The 26644-nt window shown below is 33.8% G+C and overlaps 1 protein-coding gene and 1 long non-coding RNA gene across 2 annotated transcripts; both read left to right on the top strand.

Moving 5' to 3' along the window:
* Positions 1–648: 648 nt before the first annotated feature.
* On the top strand, positions 649–17717 carry LOC120170991 (UDP-N-acetylmuramoyl-L-alanyl-D-glutamate--2,6-diaminopimelate ligase MurE homolog, chloroplastic-like). Its single transcript, XM_039178818.1, has 4 exons — positions 649–937; positions 1024–1507; positions 10132–10135; positions 17501–17717. The coding sequence occupies exons 1-4, from the start codon at positions 649–651 to the stop codon at positions 17678–17680; spliced, it is 957 nt and encodes a 318-aa protein (XP_039034749.1). The 3' UTR covers positions 17681–17717.
* A 474-nt stretch (positions 17718–18191) lies between these two features.
* LOC120170987 lies at positions 18192–18900 on the top strand. Its single transcript, XR_005520833.1, has 3 exons — positions 18192–18296; positions 18377–18551; positions 18746–18900. It is a non-coding gene; the product is annotated as an uncharacterized LOC120170987 (long non-coding RNA).
* Positions 18901–26644: the final 7744 nt, after the last annotated feature.

Genomic DNA, 26644 nt, shown 5'->3' with positions numbered 1-26644 from the left:
TTTTTATATTATTAATATATATATATACCTTAAAAATATTATTATGTCCTTCACTTATGTCCTTCACTACGTGAATGTTCATCCGGACGGAGTTAGTTTTGGGTATTTAATACTACCAGTGAACTTAAAACCTTTATCCGACTCATTTAAACCTTATCCAGTGGTTCTGGTAACAAATAAATATATATCCCTTTTAAATAATTTGAATTTAGTAATATTTTATCTATTCTAAAAATAAAAGGATAAGCTACATATTTGGTCACCTACTTGTTACTTAATTTTTATTTTGGTTAATCAATTATTATTATTTTAAAAAAATTATATTTAATGTTATATTTTGATTGTTTTAGTCACTTATCATTAAAAATTAAGAGTGATACTGATGTAATATTTTTTATTTTTGAATAATAAAATGGAATAATCGGTATTGTTATTATTTTATTAAATAAATAATTAAAAAATAATTTAATGATTAAAACATAAATTAAATAATAGGTGAGTAGTAAATAGGTAGTTTACCCAAATTATAATGAGACCGCATTAAACTTCACTGCAACTGTAATTAAAGTGAAATCAGAGTTGACACCCACCCCAAGCTTTCTTCTACCTCATTGCATCTGCAGTTTTTCAACTTTCCCTTTCTCTGCAATGGCTGCTTTCAGTTTCACCCTTTTCTCCCCTACCTTTCTTTCTCCTCGTTACAGATTCATCTCTCCAAAAACGCGCCATTCCCACCGTCACCATCATATCCCTTTCAAGCTTCTTGCCATCACTCCCAACAGAAAGTATTACCTCAACACTTTCGACGATGACGGCATAGAAAGATTTCAGCAAATCCTTTGCCAAGCCACCCGGGATGGAAAACTCTTACACCAAGACTTCAAGAGGAAACGGGGAGTTTTGACGGGGAGAGTGAAGTCAAAATTTTGGAACCCAAGTTCAAAATGAGTTTAGCTGAGCTTTTAGACGAAAGTTAAGTGGTGCCACTTTCTGTTTATGGACATTTAGAGCTTGAAATAACAGGTACACAGCAAGATTCTAGGGAGGTTAAAGCTGGGGATTTGTTTGTTTGTTGTGTTGGATCGAGTTTTGATGCACGCCGGCATCTGACTGAAGCTCATAGGAGAGGAGCTGTTTCTGTCATAGCAAGTAAAGGGAATGGAATTGAGGAAACCTCGGGATACAAGACATTGGTCATTGTTGAGGATGCTAATTCAGTTCTGGCTACACTAGCTGCCTCTTTTTATGGGTACCCTTCAAAGAGTATGACTGTTATTGCCATCAACGGGACCAATGGTAAAACAACCACCACTTATTTGGTAAAGGGTTTGTATGAGGCATTGGGTGTGTGGATTGGGTTGCTAGGCACCATTGGTTATTATATTCATGGGGACAATAAGTTGGGGCTGGAATCACCACTTACTACCCCAGATGCTAATGTGGTTCAGATTTTGATGGCTAAGATGTTCCATAATGGGTCTAAGGCAGTTGTTATGGAGGCTTCTTCCTGTAGACACTAAATTTTTACCCGAGCAGCCCCCTCCATCCAGCAGCCCCTCCACACATCATTTCCAGCAGCTTCCAGCGAGCAGCCCCTCCACGCATCAGTTGCAACAGCTTCTAGCACTGCCAGGTGATCCAACGCCCTGCTGCCACGCTGAAGCCTCCAGAAGCCAACTGCCTTGTCCACGTTACTACCCTATAGTGAGTCACCACCATAGTTCGGTGACTCACCGAGGGCCATTCCTTTAACTGGTCCGAAGAAGACACCGACGAGGCCTATAAATGGCCATCTCCTGCAGAGAAGAAAAGGGGAGGAAAAAAGAGAAGAGACATAGAGCAAGAACGAGAGAAGACAACAAAAAAAAGAGATAGAAAAGCATCTAAACCAACGATCCCAGACAACATCAAAACGAAGAACAAAAGGAGAAGAAGTCGAGAGCCTTACCACCAGCTTTAGAATCTTCAAAAGCTGCCGGAGATCCAGATTTAACCGAAGGTAATCACTTCGGTTTATTTAGATCTAGGGTAAAATAGAGGTTTTTAGAAAAAAAGAATGCTAGATTCGGGTTAAAGGTTTAAAAGCGAATCGTTTGGGTTAATTTGTAATTTTCGGCCACCGGTGACGGTGGCCGGCGGCAGCGAGCGATGGCGGCCGGTCGGAGACCGGTTTCCACCCGGTGAAGGAATTTAGAGAGGGAACAGAGAAAAATTCTCATCTCTCTCAAATAGAGAGAGAATGAGAAATGAGAAATGAACAAGAATGGCCTTAAGGCCGATTGGAATAGGGTTTAAATACCTTCACCAAAACGACGTAGTTTTGGTGAGGGCTTCTAGGTAATTTCACGTATGGTTAAATATGCATCGTAATGTCTGTAATTTTGTAAATTTACATTTTAGTCACTTAAATCAAACTTCGAACCTTTTAATTCAGACTCTTAATTTTATTTTATTATATTATAGTCCCTACTATATTTATTAAATATTTAGGATAATACCATATATAGTCCTTTTAATTTTAAATATTTATATTTTAATTACCAGTTAATAATTAAAGCTAAATTATACTATATGTACCTATATTATATAATATTTCAAGTTATGTCTATTAACTTTAATATTTTTATAATTTAATCATTAAAAGCATATTTCTGTTTATTTTAGTTTGACATCTATATTTTATTTCCTTTTAGTCATTTATATATATATTTTAGAGTAAAAAATGATAAAGATGGTATATATTTTTTTCTTCAGACAAGTAATGATCATATTAACCTAATTGTAGCATGATTTTGTTATATAATTTATCAATATGATTAATTTTATGTTTAGGTAGTGTTAATAATTTGTTTGATAAATTTATATAATATGTATGTAGGGTATATAATTAAATCATTACTATTTGCACGTGATATTTATATTAAATCACCATGATCCCAGTTTCTTTAATTTAACAAAATCTTCAAGAAAGATACCTATGTCTAGGTGTATCAATAAATTGATTTTTTTTAGAATTTAGTATTTAAATTTTATTTATATTAGTACATGTATACTATATTTTTAATTTCTCTTATTTTAATCATTATTTATTTATAATATTATTTTATCATTACTTTTATATTTTAATTATTGCTTTAATTATTATTATTTTATTATTTTTATCTTATTCATATAAGTATCTATATATATGTTTGTTTAAATAATAATATTTATTTATTTTTAGTATCAAAGAAAATGGTAGTCTTAAAGCAACTAGATATCCTATTCTATTATTTTAAATAAATAAATATCTTACTTATAAAAATCAAAAAACACATATTGTTGTGAAAGATTTGAAAAAATTATTATTTTTAATATTTAAATATTAAGAAATGGCAGTCTTAAAGCAACTGGATGTCCATTTTCTGATATTTTAAATAATATATTACTTTTATAAATTATATCTATTTTAATAAATGCTTTAATATTTATCTATTTTTTTATTAAGAAAAGAGATGTCTTAAAGCACCTAGAAGCCCTTTTCTGATATTTCTAAATAAATAAATATTTTATTTATATTTAAATTAATATGTTTTCATAAAATTATAAATTTGAAATAATAATCTTATAAATTAAATATATCTTTGAATTTTTAAATTTCCAATAATAGAGATAAATTATAATTAATGAGTACCAATTTTGGGCGTTATAGGGGTGCTAATCCTTCCCTAAACGTAACCGACCACGAATCCTTTTTATTAAAAATTTTTGGTTATACGCAGATCAATTTATCTTTTAAATTATGTTTTATTAAAAACTATTTTAAAAGATTGTTTTTAGGTATTTGATCTACCTAACCCAAAAAGGTCAATGGCGACTCCCAAAATATTTTTTAAATCAAAATCATTTATTTATTCGTTTTATTATTCCCGCCAAGAAAAATTTCGTACCCGGGCAAAAATCGGTTACGACAGCTTGGCGACTCCGCTGGGGACCTGGTCAAACTTTAAAATCAATTATGAATTGTCTCTATTAATTAAAAAATTTAAAATTAAAAATTCATATATTTAATTTTTTCTTTTCAAAATTTTTATATATACCTATTATTTTCATAATATTTATATGTATATTATTTTATTAATGTTTCATTTTATTTTTCAAGTATTTTATTTCATTATTTATCTGCCAGAGGTTTGAACATTTATCCTCACACACAACACATGCATTGCATAAACATAATATCTATAACTGGGATTTGTCCCTTTTAAGTGGGAGTGAAAACGACGTCTTCGTGAGAATTTATTCTCCGTGTCAGACCTAGCAAGTAGCTTTCGGGGTTCATATGCTCTATGTCTTCGTGAGAATTTATTCTCCGTGTCAGGCATAAAGAAATGTGTCCCCTCGAATTGAACTCGGTCTGCTTAAGTCTGTAGTGGACTAGGATTGAGGGTTGGCAGCCCAAGGGGGCATCAACAAGGACAATTCGAGTACCTTTACTCCTAGAACTGAAACTCTGCATATAATAAACCCTAGAAATTCACCTGATCTAAGACAGTACTGAACCTCTGTTCATAGGTGTACACAAAGGAGAAATAAGTTCTAACTTTTTGTCTTTTGATTTATTTAATTTTTTCCTTTTTCTGAATAAATGCCTGCGAACTAGAAATCATGCGGTTAGGTTAATTTTTCCAAACAAAGCATGAAACTAGAAAGCATGAGGTTAGGATTTATACCTTGATAGATATAAATTTTTTCTTTCCATTAGTTGGTACTAACTATTCTATTTTTTCTTATTTTTTTTTCATGCATGTTATATTGCTTTAAACTTGTTTATATTGATTTCTTTTGTTTGCATTGCATGATCATGACATAATCAAAAGGTGTTGACTTGAAATACTGTTCATCATATTGGAAAGAAATCGTAAATGGACAAAAAATTTTATGATCAAACAAAATATGATGCGGCCAAGAAAAGGCATCCTGAGGGAACTCCGAGGATAGATGAGAGCTATGCACCCAAAGATCGTATGCTCATTAAAGAGCAAAAGGAGATACGACAAATAAGAGAGCAGATGTCCAAAATGATGGAAAGAATATCTGGTTTGACCAAAGGAAAAGAGATTCATGCACAAAAAGATATAGAGATCAATGAACATAATCTTGCAATTTCAGATATGCAAGGGACTTCTGATCCTAATCAATTGGAGAAGTTACAGACAATCATCATTCGTATTCACAAGTCATCTGGAGATACCAAAGAAATGATGACAACTGTAAAAGCTCCCAGAGAAGAGAAGAAATCATGTAACCTGAAATCATCGAAGTTTAGTATGTTCCCGGCATCTAAAACTCAGGTTCAATCCAAGACAAAAGGCGGTTCTCATGTTGATGCTATACCTATATCATATAAAGAGTTGTATGAAAAGTTACTTGAAGCACAAGAAGTGGCTCCATATTACATAAAACCATTCCAACCTCCGTATCCAAATTGGTATGACATCAACGTTCATTGTGAATATCATGCTGGAGCTCAAGGATATACCATCGAGAATTATCTTGCCTTCAAACGTTGAGTCCAAAGTCTTTTGGATCATGGAACCTTACAATTTATGGTAAATGATCGACCTAGTTTGGTAACCAAAGGTCTTGCTAGATTAATACCAAAAGTCTTCAAAGGTAAGAGTATCAATAGGGGCGCCCAGAAATAAGAAGATTTACTGAGGTTCGAGGCTCAAATACATCATTTAAAGATGGAAAACAATAAATTGAGCACCAAAATGGAAACCATGCAGGAAGATTTCCAGAAGATCAATCAAGCTTTTCAAAATGCTGGCATAGGAAACACCCCAGAAGAGTGGATAACAGGGGTCACCAAACTGAAAAAGAGTTGCAACATACATGAAGATCTTGTCCAAAAACTTTTTGAACACAAATGTTCTCTCACAAGGGAAAATAAGCAACTCCGAGAATTGACACAGGAGATGAAAGAACACCAGAATGTCATGGAAGAAGTTGCAGTCCAGACAAGCAATATGGCCCATATGCTGATAAACTAACTTGGTTTTAGAGAAGAAAATGGGAAAGTTATTCCCTATATGTAAAGTTTTGTTGAAGTTAGGACTGAAAGTTGTCCCCTACATGTAAAAGTTTTGTTTAATGCACGGAAACTTTTGTGTTCAATGAAATCTGTTCTAAGATGCATTTTTTTATTTTTTACGTTTGTATTTACATTTTCATCATGCATTAAAACATATTTAAATGTTTATTTATTTTCAATATCAAAGAAAATGACAGTCTTAATATAACTGGATGTCCTATTATGGTATTTTAAATAATTTACATTTTTGCATTTATGCATTTTGCATTTACATTTTTTATTTGTTAAAGTATTGGTATATACATTAATTATAAAAACATAAATAATTCATGAAGGGTTCTGTAACAGTAAAATCGAGACTATTCATTCATACTGTACCATCATCATGAAAGCAATGGAGCAATCTTATGAGGGACTACAAGATCAGGGGCCAGAACAATTGTAGGGTTACCTCAGGATATAAGGAAAGAAGCATCAGATTCAGTACCAGATGAATCAAATCAAATTATTCAGGGAATAGAATCTGATAAAGAAGAGATAAATGCTAAAGAGAAATCGTGCTATCGGATTGAAGAGTCGAGAAAAATAATATACCCTAGGTCATCCCACTCAAACCTAAAGAATAGCCTCATTAATTATTCATAATATGAGGAGAGAGTTAAGAGGGCGGAGAAAGCAATCAGAAACATGAAAGATGTTAGTGCCCACCACAAAGAATTAGAAGCACGAGAGTTCAGCTTGGTTCCATATTTGGTTATTCCCCATGATTTCAAAATGCCTGATTTTGAGAAATATGATGGCACCAGTTGTCCCTTAATCCATTTGAGAATGTTTTGCAGAAAAATGGAAGGATATTTAAGTTCTGATGATCTGTTAATTCACTCTTTCCATGATAGCTTGTTGGCCCAGCAGTAGTCTGGTACATCAGTTGACACAAGAACAAATCAAGAGATGGGTTGATTTAGCTGATGCATTTTTGGAACAATATCGGTATGTTAAAGGCCTAGCTCCAACACGTATGAATCTTCGAAGAATAAAGAAGAAAGCCAATGAAAGATTTCAAGAATATGCCTTAAGATGGAGAGGAGTGGCAGCACAAGTTCAACCTCCTATGTTAGAAGAAGAGATATCACGTATGTTTCGTGATTCCCTTCCAGCGCCTTTGTTCGAGTTAATGCAGGCAAATCCTACGAAAGAATTCGAGAATCTTGTGACAAGTGGATATTTAATTGAGAATGTAATCAGTGAAGAAAACTCAAAAGTCACATCCAAGAGCCCGACGGATCAAAAAGCGAAAGCTGATGATGTAAATGAGTGTTGTATCCAGAGTTCCCGCAATTGCAAAAGAAAAAGAGCAAGTAATTATTCGGATCGACCAAAGAAAGTCACACGATCAAGAAAAACTTTGGAAGTGTTTCAAACTTCCATTTCAGACTTATACCCTCATTTGGTTCAAGGTCAGTACATTACACCAAAACCAATGAAAATGTCACCAAACCCTTCTGCTCATAGCTATGATCAAAGTAGTGTTTGTGATTTCCACTTGGGAGTATTTGGGCATTCCACGGGCAATTGTAGGCAACTGTTAAAAGAAATAGAGATGCTTGTTGGCAAAAGAGTCTTGACAAAAGAAATGATCAAGAAATGGGGGGCAAATAAGGATGAAAACCCTGATCCGATTACACAGCCAACATTATAGAAGTGATGTGGCATGATAAATAAACAAGTGGAAGTTGTTATCTACCACTGTAGTACTTTTCTATTTTCAGCATCCTGTTTAAACTTGTTTTTGTTCCTTTCTCCACCTTTTGTGCAATAAATAAATTTGTGTTGCTTAATAAGGTTATGAGCATTGAGTTAATTTTGCAATCTTGCAGTTCTTTGAATATCAACTGGATTAAAAAGCTCTTCATGATTAGAGTTATAATCTTTGACAGAATATCATGATTGAAAACCAGATAAACAAGGACCATTGACCTTACCTCAGAATAAATACACCCAAACACTATCCTATTACAAATATGAGATAGCCTACTCCTATTGAAAGAAATTACAAAAAGGCTTGGTATTTATATATAGGAGCGTACAACATGGGGCATCGTTTGTGTATTACATTACAAAACCGATTAGAATATTTTTCTATTAATGACGTTCGATGATGAACATAATTTTTACAAATAGGTAAATCTAGTTTAAGTCAGTTGCTTGGGAATTGAACTCTAACGAAGAGATTTTCTGAATTCCACCAAAACACCTAGACTATAACAGGTTCTTCTTAATAAGCTTAAGAAATTGGATTTGGATACCCATGTTATATTATTATAAACAATAAAGCTTGAGTTGTCCCACTAGAGCAAATGGTTAATCACCCCGGCTTTATGGATAATATTCAGCCAACCCATTATATTATTATATGTAATAAAGTTGTCCCTCTAGAGCAATTGGTTAATAGCCCCGGCTTTATGGATAAGTTTCAATTAACCTGATAAAGGTGATTATACTATCATATACAATAAAGCTGAATTCAGCTAGCCAAAATGGCAAATGTGTTAACAAATGGACTAAGGGAGTTACGAAACACCTGTTATAGTCAACTTCACACAAGTACTCAGAAATTTCATTTTTAGACCGATATTTTCTCACTACTTTGATTAGATGAGTCTAAATGAAAGTTTCCAGAGAATTGAAATGGAAAGACTCTAGAAGGTCTAGTAATTGGCAATCCTAATTGCGTCATTTTGTACGTATCCGATTAAAATACCAAGTCCCCAAAGTGAGGCATATGACAAAGTTCACAAAGAACGATAGATGAGTGACATCTTAAATAGATGTAACCATAGAAAATAGGAAAGCCATCCTGAAACCAAACCAAATCTTGATACTTGTCAAAGAACTATAATTCTCAAACATTAAAGAATTGTTGATTCTTTTGATATTCTTTGAATTCATGCTTATGATTTGATTTTATTGTGAACCTGTGATAGGCAACATTTTACAAAATTCTTTCATTCTTCGATAAAGAAAGAAGGAAAAACATTTTCAAACAGGACAGTCTCAAATAAGGAAGGTCCTTGAAGCAAGTTGTTGTTTATTTTTCCTCTATTGTAGAAAAAACGAGACTAGAATGATGAAGCATCGCACTTTCTTGAAAACAAGTGGTCCAAAAAGCCCGAAAGTCTGGAGAATTGAACTTGTAACACTCTCTTGTGACATCATTAGCAATCCATCAAGAAAATTATCACTTATCTCATGCTGAAGACGATAAGCATCACCAGACAAATTATTTTCCCCAGCCATCAATCCATGTCTCTAGCAGATTCTCCAATCACAGAGTCATAAGTCCCATTAAGTGTATTATGGGAATGAACAAGTCATCACTTTCACTCCAGTTATACCGTGATACTGGCTCAAGTCTTGGTACATCATTGCTACTTCTTCTATGTCGATCATTTTCCTTGTTAGGATTATATCCATTATGTCATTCAGAAGATTGTTGAACTTAAATAAGATTGGAATAGATTCTACACTTGTATGCCTTTCATATTGGGTAACATTAGTTACAGGATTCCAAAAGTAAAGATAACCAGTTTTACTGTCAACTAAACCTTTCCATGGTTCAGGAAGAGTGAGATATAACAGTGAGTATCTTGAAACGACAGAAGAGACAGTCACTATAGCAGTCATTCCAAGAAAATGCACCAACAAAAATCTTCTAGTTCGCCCCGATAATGTTTATTTCTTCCAGTAAGGTTGTTACAATGGATGCCACTGACAACCAGGTCGAATCCGCCAAATCTACTCATCAATTGCTCTAATCAATCACCATTCAGTTCTTGCACATCTGTTTTCAAAAGTATGCCAAGACAGGTAGAAGGCAACCTCTGCACCATTGATCCCAGAGAAAAGAGACAGGACATTGATACCACCAGGGAACATGTCTCTATACAGATCCTCATGTATGGTTTTTAGGGAAACCTATAAGCATTTATTCCTCATCAGGTTCAAGTAGATCAACTTTATTTCTTCCAACCCATACCAGATTCCATTTTCGGCACTCATCAAGAACATATTTCTGGACACTCGAAAGTGGCTAATCTTCATAAGTTTCAAGAGCCTTACGGATCATTTATGTCAATCTGGCACTTCTTGTACATGTTTGTAAACAGTTCAACTTTGTTCTTGGATCCCAGGAAGGTCACCAGTTTGTTGTCAATGGAAAAGCATCATGTATGGTGCATGGAGGAAGCAAAATAAGAGGAAATCTGTTCTCAACTGGCAGATTATGAATGTAGGCCTTTTCCGTGTAGCAGTACAAAAATAATTTGAATCTACAAAGTCTGGCTCTACATCGTATAAGTACCGTGACATTTTGGTCCAAACACCAACTGGAGAAAGCGCCACATTCTCATAGTAGAAATAAGGAGGCCCAATAGCATCTTCTGGAAGTGTTCTTTGAGTTATCTGATCTGGTATGGTAAGAACCCCAAAACCAATCATTGGATTTAGAAGATGAACAACATGATCGTCTTCATTAATAAGCTTCTTTTCAAGCTTCCTCTGTTTCTTCCTTTTCCAAAAAAATCATAGCCCGAGTTTCGCCTTTTATTGTAATTGGTGTCACTGCATAATGGCTTTCTATCTTCTACCGGAAGAAGTGCGTCAGCGGCTTTAGCCATTTGAGCAGCACATATAAAATCTTTCAACTCTGCAATTGATGAATCCAGACCACATCTCTCCATGACTATTAAGGCCTCAGCCTCTGAGTACCCCATTTTTGTCAAGTATAACAGTTTATTCCCCTCATCAGAATTAGAATTCAGGATTTCCTCAGTATCAGAAGAACTATCAATATCTGTGAAATCATCCTGAAAGATCGCTTCATAATCAGATGAGTAGTTATCAGAATCAACATGTTGCGTGGATGCGGACTTTTCAAGAGGCTTCACTGAAAACAAGGTTCACTGTGTCGGTCTGGAATGAATTACCAAGCGATTTATACCACTCTGTCCGACTAGGTTCCTTCAGATCCAAAAAAATGGGCAATTTATTCATAAGAGGCACATATCTCAGACATTTTCGTCAGAATGATTGATTACTTCTTAAACAACATGAAAAGAATTCCTCAGGTTATATGACAAAATATTGTTTAGTGACACCATAATGAGAAAATAGATTTGGGGCACGAATAAAGCCACAAGTACCCACCATAATACATTGTCAAAATTGGACCTCGTGAGGATCATGATATTAAAATCAAACAAACATTGAAAGTAAGCCTTACAGTTTTGAAGGCCCAAGTCAGACAGATCCATGTGGGACATCTTGAGGGCCAATTTCAACCAAAAATAGAATATTGGGGCATTTTGAAGGCTCACAACAATATGAATATTTGGGCATTCTTGGAGGCTCATCTCAACAAGAAATAATGTTGAGCACACTTTTAACATCTGTATCAGCAAATGTTGGGGCATTTTAAAGGTTCTTTCAGACAGATCCATGTGGGGCATTTTGAAGGCTCAAATTAACAAGAAGCGAATGTTGTGGCATGCTGAAAACCCCTTTCAATCAGAATCAGGAATATTGAAATATTTTGAATATTTATATCAGCAAAATGCTGGGGCATGCTGAAAGCCCCTTTCAATCAGAATCAGGACTGTTGATGCATTTTGAACACTTGTATTAGCCAATGTTGGGGCATGCTGAAGGCCCATATCATCCTGTGTCAAGATCATTGACTTGAACAAATATTTCTAATGAGACATAAAGATATGAAGAATGAAAATGGTAAAACAGTAACAGTCGAGCTGAGTATACATAATTGCTTTGTTTATCAGGCAGTTGCATTAGGGTCCTGTTGTTGAACAAATATCTACTCAACAAGTATGGTTTCAAATACCCAATCCTCTTAACCATGTGTCACATGACAGTGTGTTCTTTATTAAGCTACACCATGGTTGCATGGATAAAGATGGTCCCCATGTAGACCATTCGATCCAAGGTTCAGTTCTTTAAAATCTCGGCTTTGAATTTTGCATTCTCTGTATCAGTGATGATTGAAAATATTTTTTTGAGATTCCTGGCAGTTAGTTTCAACCATACTATTGAGGTTATGTAGCTGTTTTTCACATCAGTTTTTGTTTACTTGATGACATTTAATAAAGAGGCTCGGCTTATGTATATTGCTCTTTCCCGATGTTACTGGGTTATCATTGCCAGCCAGGCTGAACTGAAGTTTTCATCTATTTTGGTTTTATCATGTGCGATTCATACCCAACAGCAAGAATTCCATGAACTTCCTTCTATACATGGCTCCTATAGTTGATGAGTTTTTATTTCCTACAACGCTCAGTTATAAAAGAAAACGTGATCGGTATCACACTTGCTCTTACTCGAAATGATATCAAGATCCAGTTGGTATCTCCTATTCAATTTGGCACTAGCATATTTTGTAAATTTGACCAATTTTTTGGTCAGGAAACACACCAGCATCTCACTTGTATTCCCATTGAGTTTTGTTCTCAAGTGGTCTTGTAACGTTATACAAAAAAATTTTGAACACTATGCAAAGAGCTTCATTGACCAGAAATTCGGGCAGAAGCCACAAGAAAGGATGAATGTGTTATCAAATGTTTTATGAACCAACGATTATGGTGCTGAACCAATGTTGCGATCATACGATTTTCATTTATTGATCCAAGATGAAGTCTGTCTTCTTCAACCCCAAGATTAGAAGTGAGATATGATGAATATTTCTTTCACAGAAGGAGAGTTGAAATTTTAACAACAAGAAACTATTGGAGCCAACTAAGATCAAACAATAGATTGTTGTTAAACATCTTTACATGTATGGTTTGAGTTGCTTTGTTCGAGATCCAATTAGATGTGGAGACATGAAAGGAATTAGGATAAATCTTCCTTATGATCTATTTCAAGAGTCAAATCAGAACAGACTCTACTCTCCTAATTAATCTCTGCTGAGTCAGACATATCTACATCTACATTCTTCAAAGATGATATATTCTCTTTTTAAAGATGATAGATTCTCTTTTCAAAGATGAAAGCTTTATCGGATTTCTGCATAAGTCCAAGCAAAAAGAGTTGGTTTTATCCAAGACAAAATGGGGCATCAAAGTCATAGTTCTGACTACGGCAAGAGTTCTACAAATGAAACATTTCTTCTGAGACTTAGATGAAGCAAAGAAGACACCAAAATACAGATCGATCAGATGATTCTGCAGAAATGCAAGCTTGATAACATAAGTTGATACACTAATATCCAGAGGTGACCCTGGAAATAAATGATGAAGTGAAGGAAGACCTAGTTCACCACTTTGAAGTCAAATGAAGATTGCACAAACATTCATGCATTCATAAGAACATTATTTGCATAACAGAAAATGCATTACATTGCTACATTTAATTGCATTCAAACATAAGGTTTTGCAGATTTTCATATGAAAAAGAAGATTCATGGTGAAAAATACCTTACAATAAGAAGGTATTCAAAACCGCAAATGCAGGAATCACGCAAACATATGAAGAATAGATGGACGTAATCCACAAGAATGAACATTATCTTTATTTTGGGGCATGTTACCCAATCAACAAATTATTTCAATGAGAAAACGCTTTCCAAAGTTTCTCATTTAATCTTTTCTAAAATGAAATTGTTGAAAAGTAAAAAAACTATTTCTATAGTTTTTTACTTAGTAAACTATTTCCACCTTCGGGAGCTTTTTGATGTTTTCAAAACCCTCAGGGTCATCTGTAAGACCTACAGTGCATGATGTTTTCAAAAAGCCTTCGGGAGCTTTTTGATCTTAAAACCTCAGGGTCATCTGTAAGACCTACAGTGCATGATGTTCTCAAAAAGCCTTCAGAAGCTTTTTGATCTTATAGCCTCAGGGTCATCTGTAAGACCTACAGTGCATGATGTTTTCAAAAAGCCTTCGGGAGCTTTTTGATCTTAAAGCCTCAGGGTCATCTGTAAGCCCTACAGTGCAAGATGATAAGACCTTAGGGCCATTCATAAGGCCTCTGGGCAGAATGTTTTCAATATTTCCAGAAGAGTTCATAATGAGAAGAACTCATCTAAAGAGGAAGGAAAAGTTCATAATGAGAAGAACTTGTTCAACCTTTTGCTCAAATTCATCACCCGATGGATCAGCATTGCCAGAGAAAGTTCATAATGAGAAGAATTTATCTGAAGAGGAAGAAAAAGTTCATAATTAGAAGAGCTTGTTCAACCTTTTGCATGAATCTATCACAGAAGGAGATAGATCAACACCAACTTTTCCAGAGAAAGTTCATAATGAGAAGAGCTTATCTGAAGAGGAAGAGGAAGTTCATAATGAGAAGAACTTGTTCAACCTTTTCCTTGACTCCATTTCCAAAAAGAGATAGAGCAGCAGAGCTATTTCTAGGTGAAGTTCATAATGAGAAGAACTCATCTGAAGAGGAAGAAAAAGTTCATAATGAGAAGAACTTGTTCAACCTTGCATTGATTCATCTCCTATGGAATTGAATGAAAGAAGAACCTCATTTGAGGATCAATATTTTCAGAGGAAGTTCATAATGAGAAGAACTCATCTGAAGAGGAAGAAGAAGTTCATAATAAGCAGAATTTATTCAACCTTACCTTAATTCATCACATATGGAGTTGAATCAACAAATCCCTCTTTTGAAGATCAACATTTCCAGAAGGAGTTCATAATGAGAAGAACTCATCTGAAAAAGAAGAAGAAGTTCATAATGAGAAGAATTTGTTCAACTTTTTGCTAGATTTCATCATGGAAGAAGATAAATTGTCATCCCCAGTGGAAGAATGGAAGAGTTCATAATGAGAAGAACTAATCCAAACAAAGAACAATTTGTTCAACATTTCCATCTTAATCAAAAGAAGTCAAATGAACACAAATTTATTGTCTTTTCGTCTTTTCCCTATTCTTGTTAACACAAGAATGAGCAAAGAGGGGCAGCTGTAGACACTAAATTTTTACCCGAGCAGCCCCTTCATCCAGCAGCCCCTCCACACATCATTTCCAGCAGCTTCCAGCGAGCAGCCCCTCCACGCATCAGTTGCAACAGCTTCCAGCACTGCCAGGTGATCCAACGCCCTGCTGCCACGCTGAAGCCTCCAGAAGCCAGCTGCCTTGTCCACGTTGCTACCCTATAGTGAGTCACCACCATAGTTCGGTGACTCACCGAGGGCCATTCCTTTAACTGGTCCGAAGAAGACACCGACGAGGCCTATAAATGGCCATCTCCTGCAGAGAAGAAAAGGGGAGGAAAAAAGAGAAGAGACACAGAGCAAGAACGAGAGAAGACAACAAAAAAAGAGATAGAAAAGCATCTAAACCAACAATCCCAGACAACATCAAAACGAAGAACAAAAGGAGAAGAAGTCGAGAGCCTTACCACCAGCTTTAGAATCTTCAAAAGCCGCCGGAGATCCAGATTTAACCGAAGGTAATCACTTCGGTTTATTTAGATCTAGGGTAAAATAGAGGTTTTTAGAAAAAAAGAATGCTAGATTCGGGTTAAAGGTTTAAAAGCGAATCGTTTGGGTTAATTTGTAATTTCCGGCCACCGGAGACGGTGGCCGGCGGCAGCGAGCGATGGCGGCCGGTCGGAGACCGGTTTCCACCCGGTGAAGGAATTTAGAGAGGGAACAGAGAAAATTCTCATCTCTCTCAAATAGAGAGAGAATGAGAAATGAGAAATGAACAAGAATGGCCTTAAGGCCGATTGGAATAGGGTTTAAATACCTTCACCAAAATGACGTAGTTTTGGTGAGGGCTTCTAGGTAATTTCACGTATGGTTAAATATGCCTCGTAATGTCTGTAATTTTGTAAATTTACATTTTAGTCACTTAAATCAAACTTCGAACCTTTTAATTCAGACTCTTAATTTTATTTTATTATATTATAGTCCCTACTATATTTATTAAATATTTAGGATAATACCAAATTTAGTCCTTTTAATTTTAAATATTTATATTTTAATTACCAGTTAATAATTAAAGCTAAATTATACTATATGTACCTATATTATATAATATTTCAAGTTATTTCTATTAACTTTAATATTTTTATAATTTAATCATTAAAAGCATATTTCTGTTTATTTTAGTTTGACATCTATATTTTATTTCCTTTTAGTCATTTATATATATATATTAGAGTAAAAATGATAAAGATGGTATATATTTTTTTCTTCAGACAAGTAATGATCATATTAACCTAATTGTAGCATGATTTTGTTATATAATTTATCAATATGATTAATTTTATGTTTAGGTAGTGTTAATAATTTGTTTGATAAATTTATATAATATGTATGTAGGGTATATAATTAAATCATTACTATTTGCACGTGATATTTATATTAAATCACCATGATCCCAGTTTCTTTAATTTAACAAAATCTTCAAGAAAGATACCTATGTCTAGGTGTATCAATAAATTGATTTTTTTTAGAATTTAGTATTTAAATTTTATTATATTAGTACATGTATACTATATTTTTAATTTCTCTTATTTTAATCATTATTTATTTATAATATTATTTTATCATTACTTTTATATTTTAATTATTGCTTTAATTATTATTATTTTATTATTTTTATCTTATTCATATAAGTATCTATATATATATTTGTTTAAATAATATTATTTATTTATTTTTAATATCAAAGAAAATGGTAGTCTTAAAGCAACTAGATATCATATTCTATTATTTTAAATAAATAAATATCTTACTTATAAAAATCAGAAAACACATATTGTTGTGAAAGATTTGAAAAAATTATTATTTTTAATATTTAAATATTAAGAAATGGCAGTCTTAAAGCAACTGGATGTCCATTTTTTGATATTTTGAATAATATATTACTTTTATAAATTATATCTATTTTAATAAATGCTTTAATATTTATCTATTTTTTATTAAGAAAAGAGCTATCTTAAAGCACTTAGAAACCCTTTTATGATATTTCTAAATAAATAAATATATTATTTATATTTAAATTAATATATTTTCATAAAATTATAAATTTGAAATAATAATCTTATAAATTAAATATATCTTTGAATTTTTAAATTTCCAATAATAGAGATAAATTATAATTAATGAGTACCAATTTTGGGCGTTATAGGGTGCTAATCCTTCCCTAAACGTAACCGACCACGAATCCTTTTTATTAAAATTTTTTGGTTATACGCAGATCAGTTTATATTTTAAATTATGTTTTATTAAAAACTATTTTAAAAGATTGTTTTTAGGTATTTGATCTACCTAACCCAAAAAGGTCAATGGCGACTCCCAAAATATTTTTTAAATCAAAATGATTTATTTATTCGTTTTATTATTCCCGCCAAGAAAAATTTCGTACCCGGGCAAAAATCGGTTACGACACTTCCGAAGGACTGTCAGTAGGGAGATGTATGGAGGCTGATTTCAACATTGCAGTGCTTACTAATTTTACCAGGGATCATTTAGATTTTCATGGCACTATGGACGAGTACAAGAAAGCTAAAGCAAAGTTGTTTCAGAGAATGGTGGATCCTGAGAGCACAGAAAAGTCATTAACATCGACGATCTGAATGCACATTTCTTTATCGCCCAAGGCAATCCTGAAGTTCCTTTGGTTACTTTTGCAATCGATAACAAGAATGGTGATGTTCATGCCCTAAAATATGAGTTGTCCTTGAGTGGGACTCGGATCATGGTTAATACACCACATGGGGTATTGGAGATTTCATCTAGTTTGCTTGGAAGGCATAATGTCTATAATATTCTTGGAACTGTGGCTGTTGGGATTGCACTAGGGGCACCCTTGGAGGACATCGGTAGAGGGATCGAAAAGGTCGATGCTGTTCCCGGCAGGTGCGAGGTAATAGATGAAGGGCAACCATTTGGAGTAATTGTGGACTATGCTCACACTCCTGATGCAGTTTCTAGTCTGCTTGATTTTGTAAGGGAGCTTGCACCGAAGAGGATTATTACTGGTATGCTTCTCACTTTTGATTTTCTTTTTAACTCCTTCAAATGAAATCATTTCATTATCTTTTGTTCTGTTTTTCTAACTTATGTCATTTGGGAGAAGTTAGTTGTGGAGGAATAGGGACAAAGAGAAAAGACCGATTATGGCCAAAATATCAACAGATAAAAGTGAAGTGACGATTCTTACATCTGATAATCCCAGGAATGAAGATCCATGTAAGTAAAAGAAATACAGTAAAAATCATCATTAGTTGCTGAGAAAAACGAGGCTAATTAATTTTTGTATGTTTAATCAGTGGACATCTTGGATGACATGTTAGCCGGTGCGGGACGGACCATGCCGGATTACTTGAAATATGAAGAAAATGATTACCATCCACCTCTACCAAATGGTCATCAACTTTTTGTGCATAAGAATAGGCGGTGGCTATATGTAATGCCATTGCAATGGGTGAAGAAGGCGATATGATTGTAAGTTTTTCTGAAATTTGGATTTTTTTTTTGTAGGAGTTGGTTTGCTTGCTTCTATGTTGTTTTGGAAATACATGGTTTTATGATCCTACAAAGGACCTTCTATAGCTGCAGTCCTCGTGACAAAGGAGTTGCACATTACCTGTATATACCACTAGTTCATGATCCTGCTAATTTCATCCACTGTGTTGCAGGTGATTGCTGGTAAAGGCCATGAAACATATCTAATTCAAGGTGACGAAAAAGAATTTTTCGATGACAGAGGAATGCCGTCATGCATTGAAATATGGTTATTGACTAGGATATGCCAAGCAGGAATAGGCACCAGTAAATCCCATGGCGGTATGTTATTTATTTTTGTTGCTCCCGTTTATAGGGAATTTAAAGGAGAATTCAATTTGGAATTGTCGACGCCGTTTTCCGCCCGGGCGGAGGAAAACTATGTACGACTTGGGGGTTTTCTTTTGAAAATATTTTGAAATGTTTTGAAGTCATCATCGACATTTTGAGTTAGGTAGGTCGAATACCTAAAAATACTTTTAAAAGAGTTTTTAAGAAAACATCATTTTAAAAGATAAACCAGTCTGCGTGTAACCAGAGATTCATTCTTTTTGAAATAAAAAAGGGGCTCGAGGATCGATTACGTGTAGAAAAGGAAAAACACTCTCACAACGCCCAAAATTGATACCCTATCGATTATAAATTATCTCTAATAGTGGAAATCTAAGAATTCGAATATAAATTTAAGTTATGATCCTATTATTCTAGATTCAACCATACTATTTTTATTTAATGGAAAATTCTAAGGAGAAATAAAAAATATTCTAATATTTCTAATCGAAGAGAAAATAATCCCTAAAATATTTTAGGACGAATATTTCTATTTTCAATTGAAATAAAAAGAATATTATAGCTTCTTCCAAGAATTCGAAATTAAACAATTTGATTTGATCAATATAAGAAATTAAGGCAATTAATCCAAATTATATTAATCATGCTAGATAATGATAGTTTAAACTAAAATAGTAAAAGTATAAACACAATAAAAATCAAAGGCCCAAAAATAATTATCACACAAATATAAGTGCTTTAATAAAATAAAATCATAAACATAAGGACCACAATGTAAGGTAGCAAAATAAGGCATTCAAATATGATAAAAATATGAAACATGCATATATATATTCATGGGAGTAAAATACATTAAACAGAAATTAGAGTGCAATAATTAAAGAACTGAAATTAAATTGATGTATAATACGGGACCAAAATATAATAAAACAAAAAAGTAGTAATCAAATCAGAAATAAAAAAGTGACTAAAATAAATAAATTGTAAATATCACATCCACATCATAATAACATAAAAAATAAACTCCAAACAGTGGCTAAAATGAATAAACATAATAAAGGGACTAAATTCGAAAATTAATAAAATTAATATACATATTATAAATAAATAAAAAAGTTAATGACCAGAGTACAAAAGAAATTAAAATATGAGGAGCTTAAAGATGATTTTACCCTGATAGTGACGTAAACGTAAAACATGCTGAAATTGGAGGATCTAGACTGCGGTTTAACCCTGAAACACAAAACAAAAAGAGGCTAGACTCTGGGGACATGGTGAGTGGTTTACTCATTTTCCATACACAAAAAATATTATCCCTTTCACGTAAATTACGCAGAAGCTTGTAAGCTTCACAACCTCACTCGGCCACCACTCAACGGTCCCCCACACGCCAGCCACCAGGCCGGTGACCGACCTACAACCACGGCGACCTTAACCACGGCCAAAGGAAGCCCTAAAGACGGCTTAAACGGCCGAGAACCTTTCCCGTTATCCCCCTCTCCCATTCTTTCTCTTCACAACGCCGAGGGATGTAAAACCGACCCCCAACGCCGGCCACCAAGACCTTGTGACCCCCTCACTCCCTCACGATCATCTTCGACCGGCCGGTGAAGATCTAGACGACATAAACGACCATCACCCCTTGCTCATCACTCACATAACCGAAACCCGAAAACAACCCTCCTACCATAGACCTCTCGGTCGAAACATCCTATCCTTCGCCGACCACCAACAACCGAGTTTCCTAGCCGTGAGAGGGTCTCTATTGCACGCCGACCACCGCTCAACGGTGGTCACTCCCTCTGCCCTTGAACCCCCACGAAAAACCAAAAAGAGAAAGCTAGATAAGAAAGCAGTGAAGGAGAGAAAAAGTTAGAAAAAAAATCTCTTTCATTCCTATTTTTGGGGACAAAGCGTGAATGATTTTACATGGGATGGTTGGGGTATTAGTAATCCCAACCACTACAATATTATAATCTCTCTTTTAATAATAAAATAATACAAGTAAAAAATGGTGATTACAGGAATTAAACTATGATTTACAGGCTTTTATATTGTTAATAGAGGCCAAACATTTCTTATTCTGCCGTTTTGCTAGGGAATTAAGTTTGGAATAAAGTTGATTTAATAAAGGCTTTTAATACTATTTAAATTAAGGAACAAATATATAGCAAATAGAGGAATTAGGGGATGTTTACCGTCTTATTTTCATCCTGAAAAAAAAATAACAAAGGCAAAGTTTACGTGAATTACAAAGGAGAGAAATTTTTTTTATTGAACCACCTTATGATCAAATCATGGAGATTACACTAGTCACTGAAGTGATCCTTGAAAACATATCAAGTGTTTAAGTTGTCTAAAATTTAAAAAAACATATAATACATGCCATAATTAAATTATTTTGGAAAATCCATAATTTTATACTTAGATTGAAATCGAGACTGCACCTCCGATCTCAGATAATCTAAAAGGAAAAGATAAAAAAAATGAGCTATAAAGCTCAGCCTGTCATCTAAGGCAGACAAGTATCAACAGAAAATCATAAATATATCATACATGACATATAGCATAAACATAGTAGTCGGAAAAATAAATGAACACACCTTTTCATCATCGATACACTATTACAAAAGTTTCTTTTAATCTTACATTTTATTACGACTATACAAGATGTGGACTTTACCCTTTGAAGAGGAATATAGAACCTCCGTAAACGACCCCAAGTCAAGAAACGTGAAACAGGATGGTGATCTTATCCTCCGAAAAAGAATCCGAATTAACCCCGAAGAGGAACTTAAAACAGAAAATAGGAAACATGAACATTACATAATATTATAATGAAAATATGTGTTAACAGTGTGTCTTCTTTGATGATGTGATGATATATTGGTGTGCGACGGTAAGGATGGTATGCTAGGGACATGATAATATACATTGGCGTGCGACGGTAAGGATGATAGGTTAGGGTGTTTTATCAGTAAGGGATTGTAGATGCTCGTTTTGTCTAGGGATCACATTAAGATTTTGTTTGGGTTTATATATTAGTTATTTAGGCGTATTCATATTATTAATTAGGAGAATACACCATTATGATTATATATGTATAAATAAATATATAATAAACAATTAAATTGAATATATATATAATATAATTTAAAATGCACTAATTAAATATTTTATTTTACTGGCCCAAAATAATTACAAATGAATCCAGTAGAGGCCCAAGAAGCAGCAGTCCAACACAGATAGAGATTTTGGTCATTCCCAGCGCCACCCAACATGCACCATTGGATCTCTTGTTAGATCAACGGTCGGATTATGCTTGAGTTAGGGTTTGTTAACCTTAAGATTATTTTCTACTACGCTGCACGGTGCTAACCGTTGGATCCAGTCAGTGATCAAACGGCTAAACTCCACCCGAAGCCTCCACAAGGGCCAGCTGTCCCGTTCTTGCTCAAACCGTTTCGAATGTACTGCAACAACAAAAAACAAAATAAACAAAAGGGATTCCTTGGCCACGTAGAGATGCCAGTAACGCATGTAACGAAAACAGAAAAGGAATCAATACATAAGGGGGGATCCTCTCGGTAAAAAAGAAAGGGGAGCAACATTTGTAAAGGGGGAATAGATTGTAAACAGGGGGCTCCCCCTTCGTTTTTTACAGAGAGCAATACAAAGACTTGGTCATTTTTTTCTTTCCTTTCGAATCACAAAGTATAAAACAACCCATCTTCAAGAGGTATTGAATACAACTATTTTTTTTTTCATTTTTTTCGAATCTAAGATATAAGGAGAGAGTGTGAAAACCATTTACCTTAGTTTGTTGAGCCATCATCGGTGTTAGGGGCATCTGGAATGTCGTTGCCGCCTCCCACCATCCAGACGTCGTTAAGTCACCGAAAGTAAGCATTCTTCTCCTCTGGGATTTTGTCGATAGGTCTTGGGTAGCTTTTGGGGGATCTAGTGGAGAGAGCTAGGTCTAGATATTTGGGGTTTTCGAAAAAGGTTCGGTTGAGGTTTGTTTAACCCCTCATCGGGGTCGATTACAGGCGGCAGCCACGGTGGCTTCCTTTGCCAGATGGTAGGAAGAAAAGAGAAGAGTTCAGGGGAAGCGAGGCGTCGGTTCGGAGAGTGAAACAACCACCGAAACCCGGTGGGCGGCGGCGATCGCGTGGTTCTTGGGACTGGCGGCTGCATTAGAGGAGTGTTAGGGGGATAGAAAATGGCCGTGTGAGAAAGAATAAGAAGTAAAGTGGGGGTTAGGGTTTTTTTCTTTTACCCTAAGGGGGTGTTTGGTTCAAGGAATGTGGGATTCCTATGGGATGGGAATCCCACATTCCCATGTTTGGTTGGCCGAGAATCTCATTCCCGGTAATGTTTTATTACTAATAGTAGATTTTTTGGGTATATTACCGGGAATGTCATTACCTCCCTTCCCTTAAGTATTGTAACATTACCGGCGTTTTGGACTAAAATGCCCTTAAATTTTTATTTTTTTTCAAAAATATCCTTCTTCTGTCATTGAATAATAAAAATTCTACGAATGTTAAATTACAAATTTATCCTTAAATTATTTTAGATTTACAAAAAAAAGTCTATAATTAAAATTTTATATGAAGTTTAGGGGTTAAATTTTTTTTACCCTTTCATTAAACATTTTTTATATTTTTAATTTTGTAAAAAAATTATATAAATATTATGAATTTAATTTTTTAAAGAAAATATATAAATATTTTACAATTTGTAATATTATACAAATATATAATAAGGACAATTTGGTCAAATATACATTTCAATAATCTTTTATTCCTTTGACCAAACACGGTAATCTTACATTCCTGCTAAACCAACCAAACACAAAATACAACATTCCCAGTAATCCTATTCCCTGGTAATCTTTTATTCCCACTGGTAATCTTACATTCCGTGAACCAAACGTACCCTAAATGTTATATATGAACGCTCTAAGACGGCATCGTTTTGGGGAAGTTCTAGGGTCTTCCGTTCACGTATGGTTTATTGGTTCCACGGGCCATTGTAGTTTGTGTGTTGATTCATTTTCTTCCTTAAATCCAACTTTTCTTTCTTTTTCGAATTTATAATTTTGTCTTTATATTTCACACGCATTTCATTCTAGTCCCCAGTATTACTTTCTTTAATTTATGTTGTTTCAGACATTTGGCCTTTAAGTTTTTGCATGCTTCATTTTAGTCCATATAGCTTGTTTAATTGAATTTTGTACTGATTGTGCTCCTGGCCTATTATATTTATTGATGCATGTTTAGACACAAACGTGTGCCATATATTTACTTGTATTCATACACATATGCTCATGTAATGAGAATTTTAGCTTTGGTTCGCGTGCTGCCTAGGTTATGAGAATTTAGTTTTCTTTATATATTAAGTGGCAATATATTTTTCATGAATGCGTGTCATATATAGACATTTGCTTTCTGGATCTTATGTATGTATTATGAATAGTGTGCATATAGTATACGTTTAATGGTATGTAACCACATATTTTGCACCTTGTAAAACGAATTTATGATGTGTAATTACATGCATGAACATGCTATATAATTTTTTTAATAATAAGCAATGGTAGTTCATAATGTCTTATTGTCTTTAATTTACATTTACTTGTTTAATGTATAAAATAGCATGAATTTACTTGTTTGTTAAAACATAGGTATATTTGCACGTATACTTCATTCAATATTGTATAATATCTTCACGAGCATAACTCGACCCATATCAAATAATTGGATTAAGTGTAATACCCTTTCATTTTAAAATCGTTATGAGGTGTTTGTCTTAACTTATTAGAGAGCCACTTCCAATGATTTTAAACTGAAAATGTATCCCAACAATGAACCCAAAGAAAATGATTCCTCACTTAAAATTGGGAATGAGATAATAAGAAATATTCGTTCATTTAAATTCTTCGAGAAATATTGTTAGAACTTATCTAAGGTCCGACATCGACATTTTTAAATAATCGAATATTCTTCTTATTTCTAAAAATGATTGATAATTTTTAATTTAATTTGATTTTGTGCATTTGAATATTACGATGGAACTATAATATATTTTTATTTCGATTGGAGTAAGAATTGATTGCCTCAAGTTATGATGGGTCGTTTCTTCTAGTTAGGAAATAATTAAATATTATTAGGTTTCATTTTAAAATTCATAAAGTGTTATTTTATGGTATCATAGGCCAAATTAAAATTCGAACTTGTAAATTTCAATGCAAAGACAATTAATTAATCGACTAGGTATCGATTTAGGGCACTATGGGGGTGCTAATCATTCCCCACGCGTAATCGACTCCCGAATTCTAATTTTGGTAACGCATACCATAAATTTATCGTTTTAATTAAAATTAATTTTTATTTAAAATGACAAAACATTTTTGGGTGCCCAATCACACCCTAATCAAAGATTGGTGGCGACTCCTCGAACCGTATTTTATTTTATTTAAAGGGAATCCCAAAATTTTCGAAACAAGAGTTTTTAAATCACATTAATTTTTTAATTAAAAAATTAATCATAAAGAGATAATTAAAAAATGTGGTTTGTTTTTAAAATCCCATTTAAAAGAAAAAAATTATTTAGACAGCTTGACGACTCCACTGAGGATATTTTTAGAGAGTCAGACAAATAATTGATTAATTAATTGTCTTTGAAAATGAAAATTATAAGTTCATTCTAATTTGGTTTTTGATCCCTTGTTTAGTTTTAAATTTTTTTTTTGTTTATTTGATTAACTACTAAATAGTTGTACTGACTTGTTTGTTGGTGTTTTCATATTAATTGTGTATTTTAAAAGGAATTTGAGGATTGATTTGAGTGTTGTGTTATTGTTTGTTTTTCGCTTTTCATCACACACCGTACACACGCATTATCATAACATGAGCTAAAACCCCGCTCTGTCTGATTTAAGTATATGCCACCTTGGGCTTTAAATCATATTTCATCGTAAGTGTTTTCCAGTTCTTCGTCTTAATGACTTCTTCAACACTATTGTCTTTATCTTATAGCCCCAAGATGACTACAATATATGAGACCCCTAGAGAAAATGAATAATCACCATATTTAACTCTACATTTTTGTACATTAAATTCCTCTATAAATGATCGACGCAATACCCTCCGAATTGGTCGATCCCTCACTTTGATCAAAGATCTAAACCCTATTTCTTCTAGCACATGAACTTTATTGTTCTCCTTAGGTCTTCAATTATGGAGTTCAGTCTTTTGATGCTACACCTTGTCGACACTTCCTACATTTTTAAAAAAATATATAATGTTAGTGTTCTTATATATCGTTTATCACAGTATTTACAAGTTTAATGATTACCTTCTTTTCATGTGCTTTCCTCCAAGCTTTATATTGTTATCTATCCTTTTTGGACCATGTCACATAGGTTCCTTCTCAGCATCAGTCATCGACTTCCACATCTCCAACACCTCATGTTTCACCTGAAATTAAGCATAAACATTTCTTAATCAATACATTAATGCTAAATAATACTCAATGTCAATTTCATTTTACATACCGAACCGATGTTGTAATTACCAGCTTCCTTCATCCTTTGGATTTCAGTCATACTATCAACATTTAAAATTAGTAATCAATTTAAAGTACTTAAATACTTTAATCCAATTATCATTTCAACAATAATTACACAAATACATTGATACTTACTAGAAGTACATATATCCACCCAGTGGTTGCTT

The sequence above is a fragment of the Hibiscus syriacus genome, unplaced genomic scaffold (assembly GCF_006381635.1).
Source record: "Hibiscus syriacus cultivar Baekdansim isolate YM2019G1 unplaced genomic scaffold, ASM638163v2 tig00111806_pilon, whole genome shotgun sequence".
Taxonomy (NCBI): Eukaryota; Viridiplantae; Streptophyta; class Magnoliopsida; order Malvales; family Malvaceae; genus Hibiscus; species Hibiscus syriacus.
Note: the sequence above shows the minus strand (reverse complement) of the source record. Positions and strands in the feature narration are given on the sequence as shown.

Bases quoted from the DNA above. Each gene is read 5' to 3' on its own strand.
- LOC120170991 (XM_039178818.1), top strand. From the start codon at position 649: ATGGCTGCTTTCAGTTTCACCCTTTTCTCCCCTACCTTTCTTTCTCCT. The intron at 938-1,023 runs GTTCAAAATGAG...TTGAAATAACAG, and splicing joins GTCAAAATTTTGGAACCCAA to GTACACAGCAAGATTCTAGG.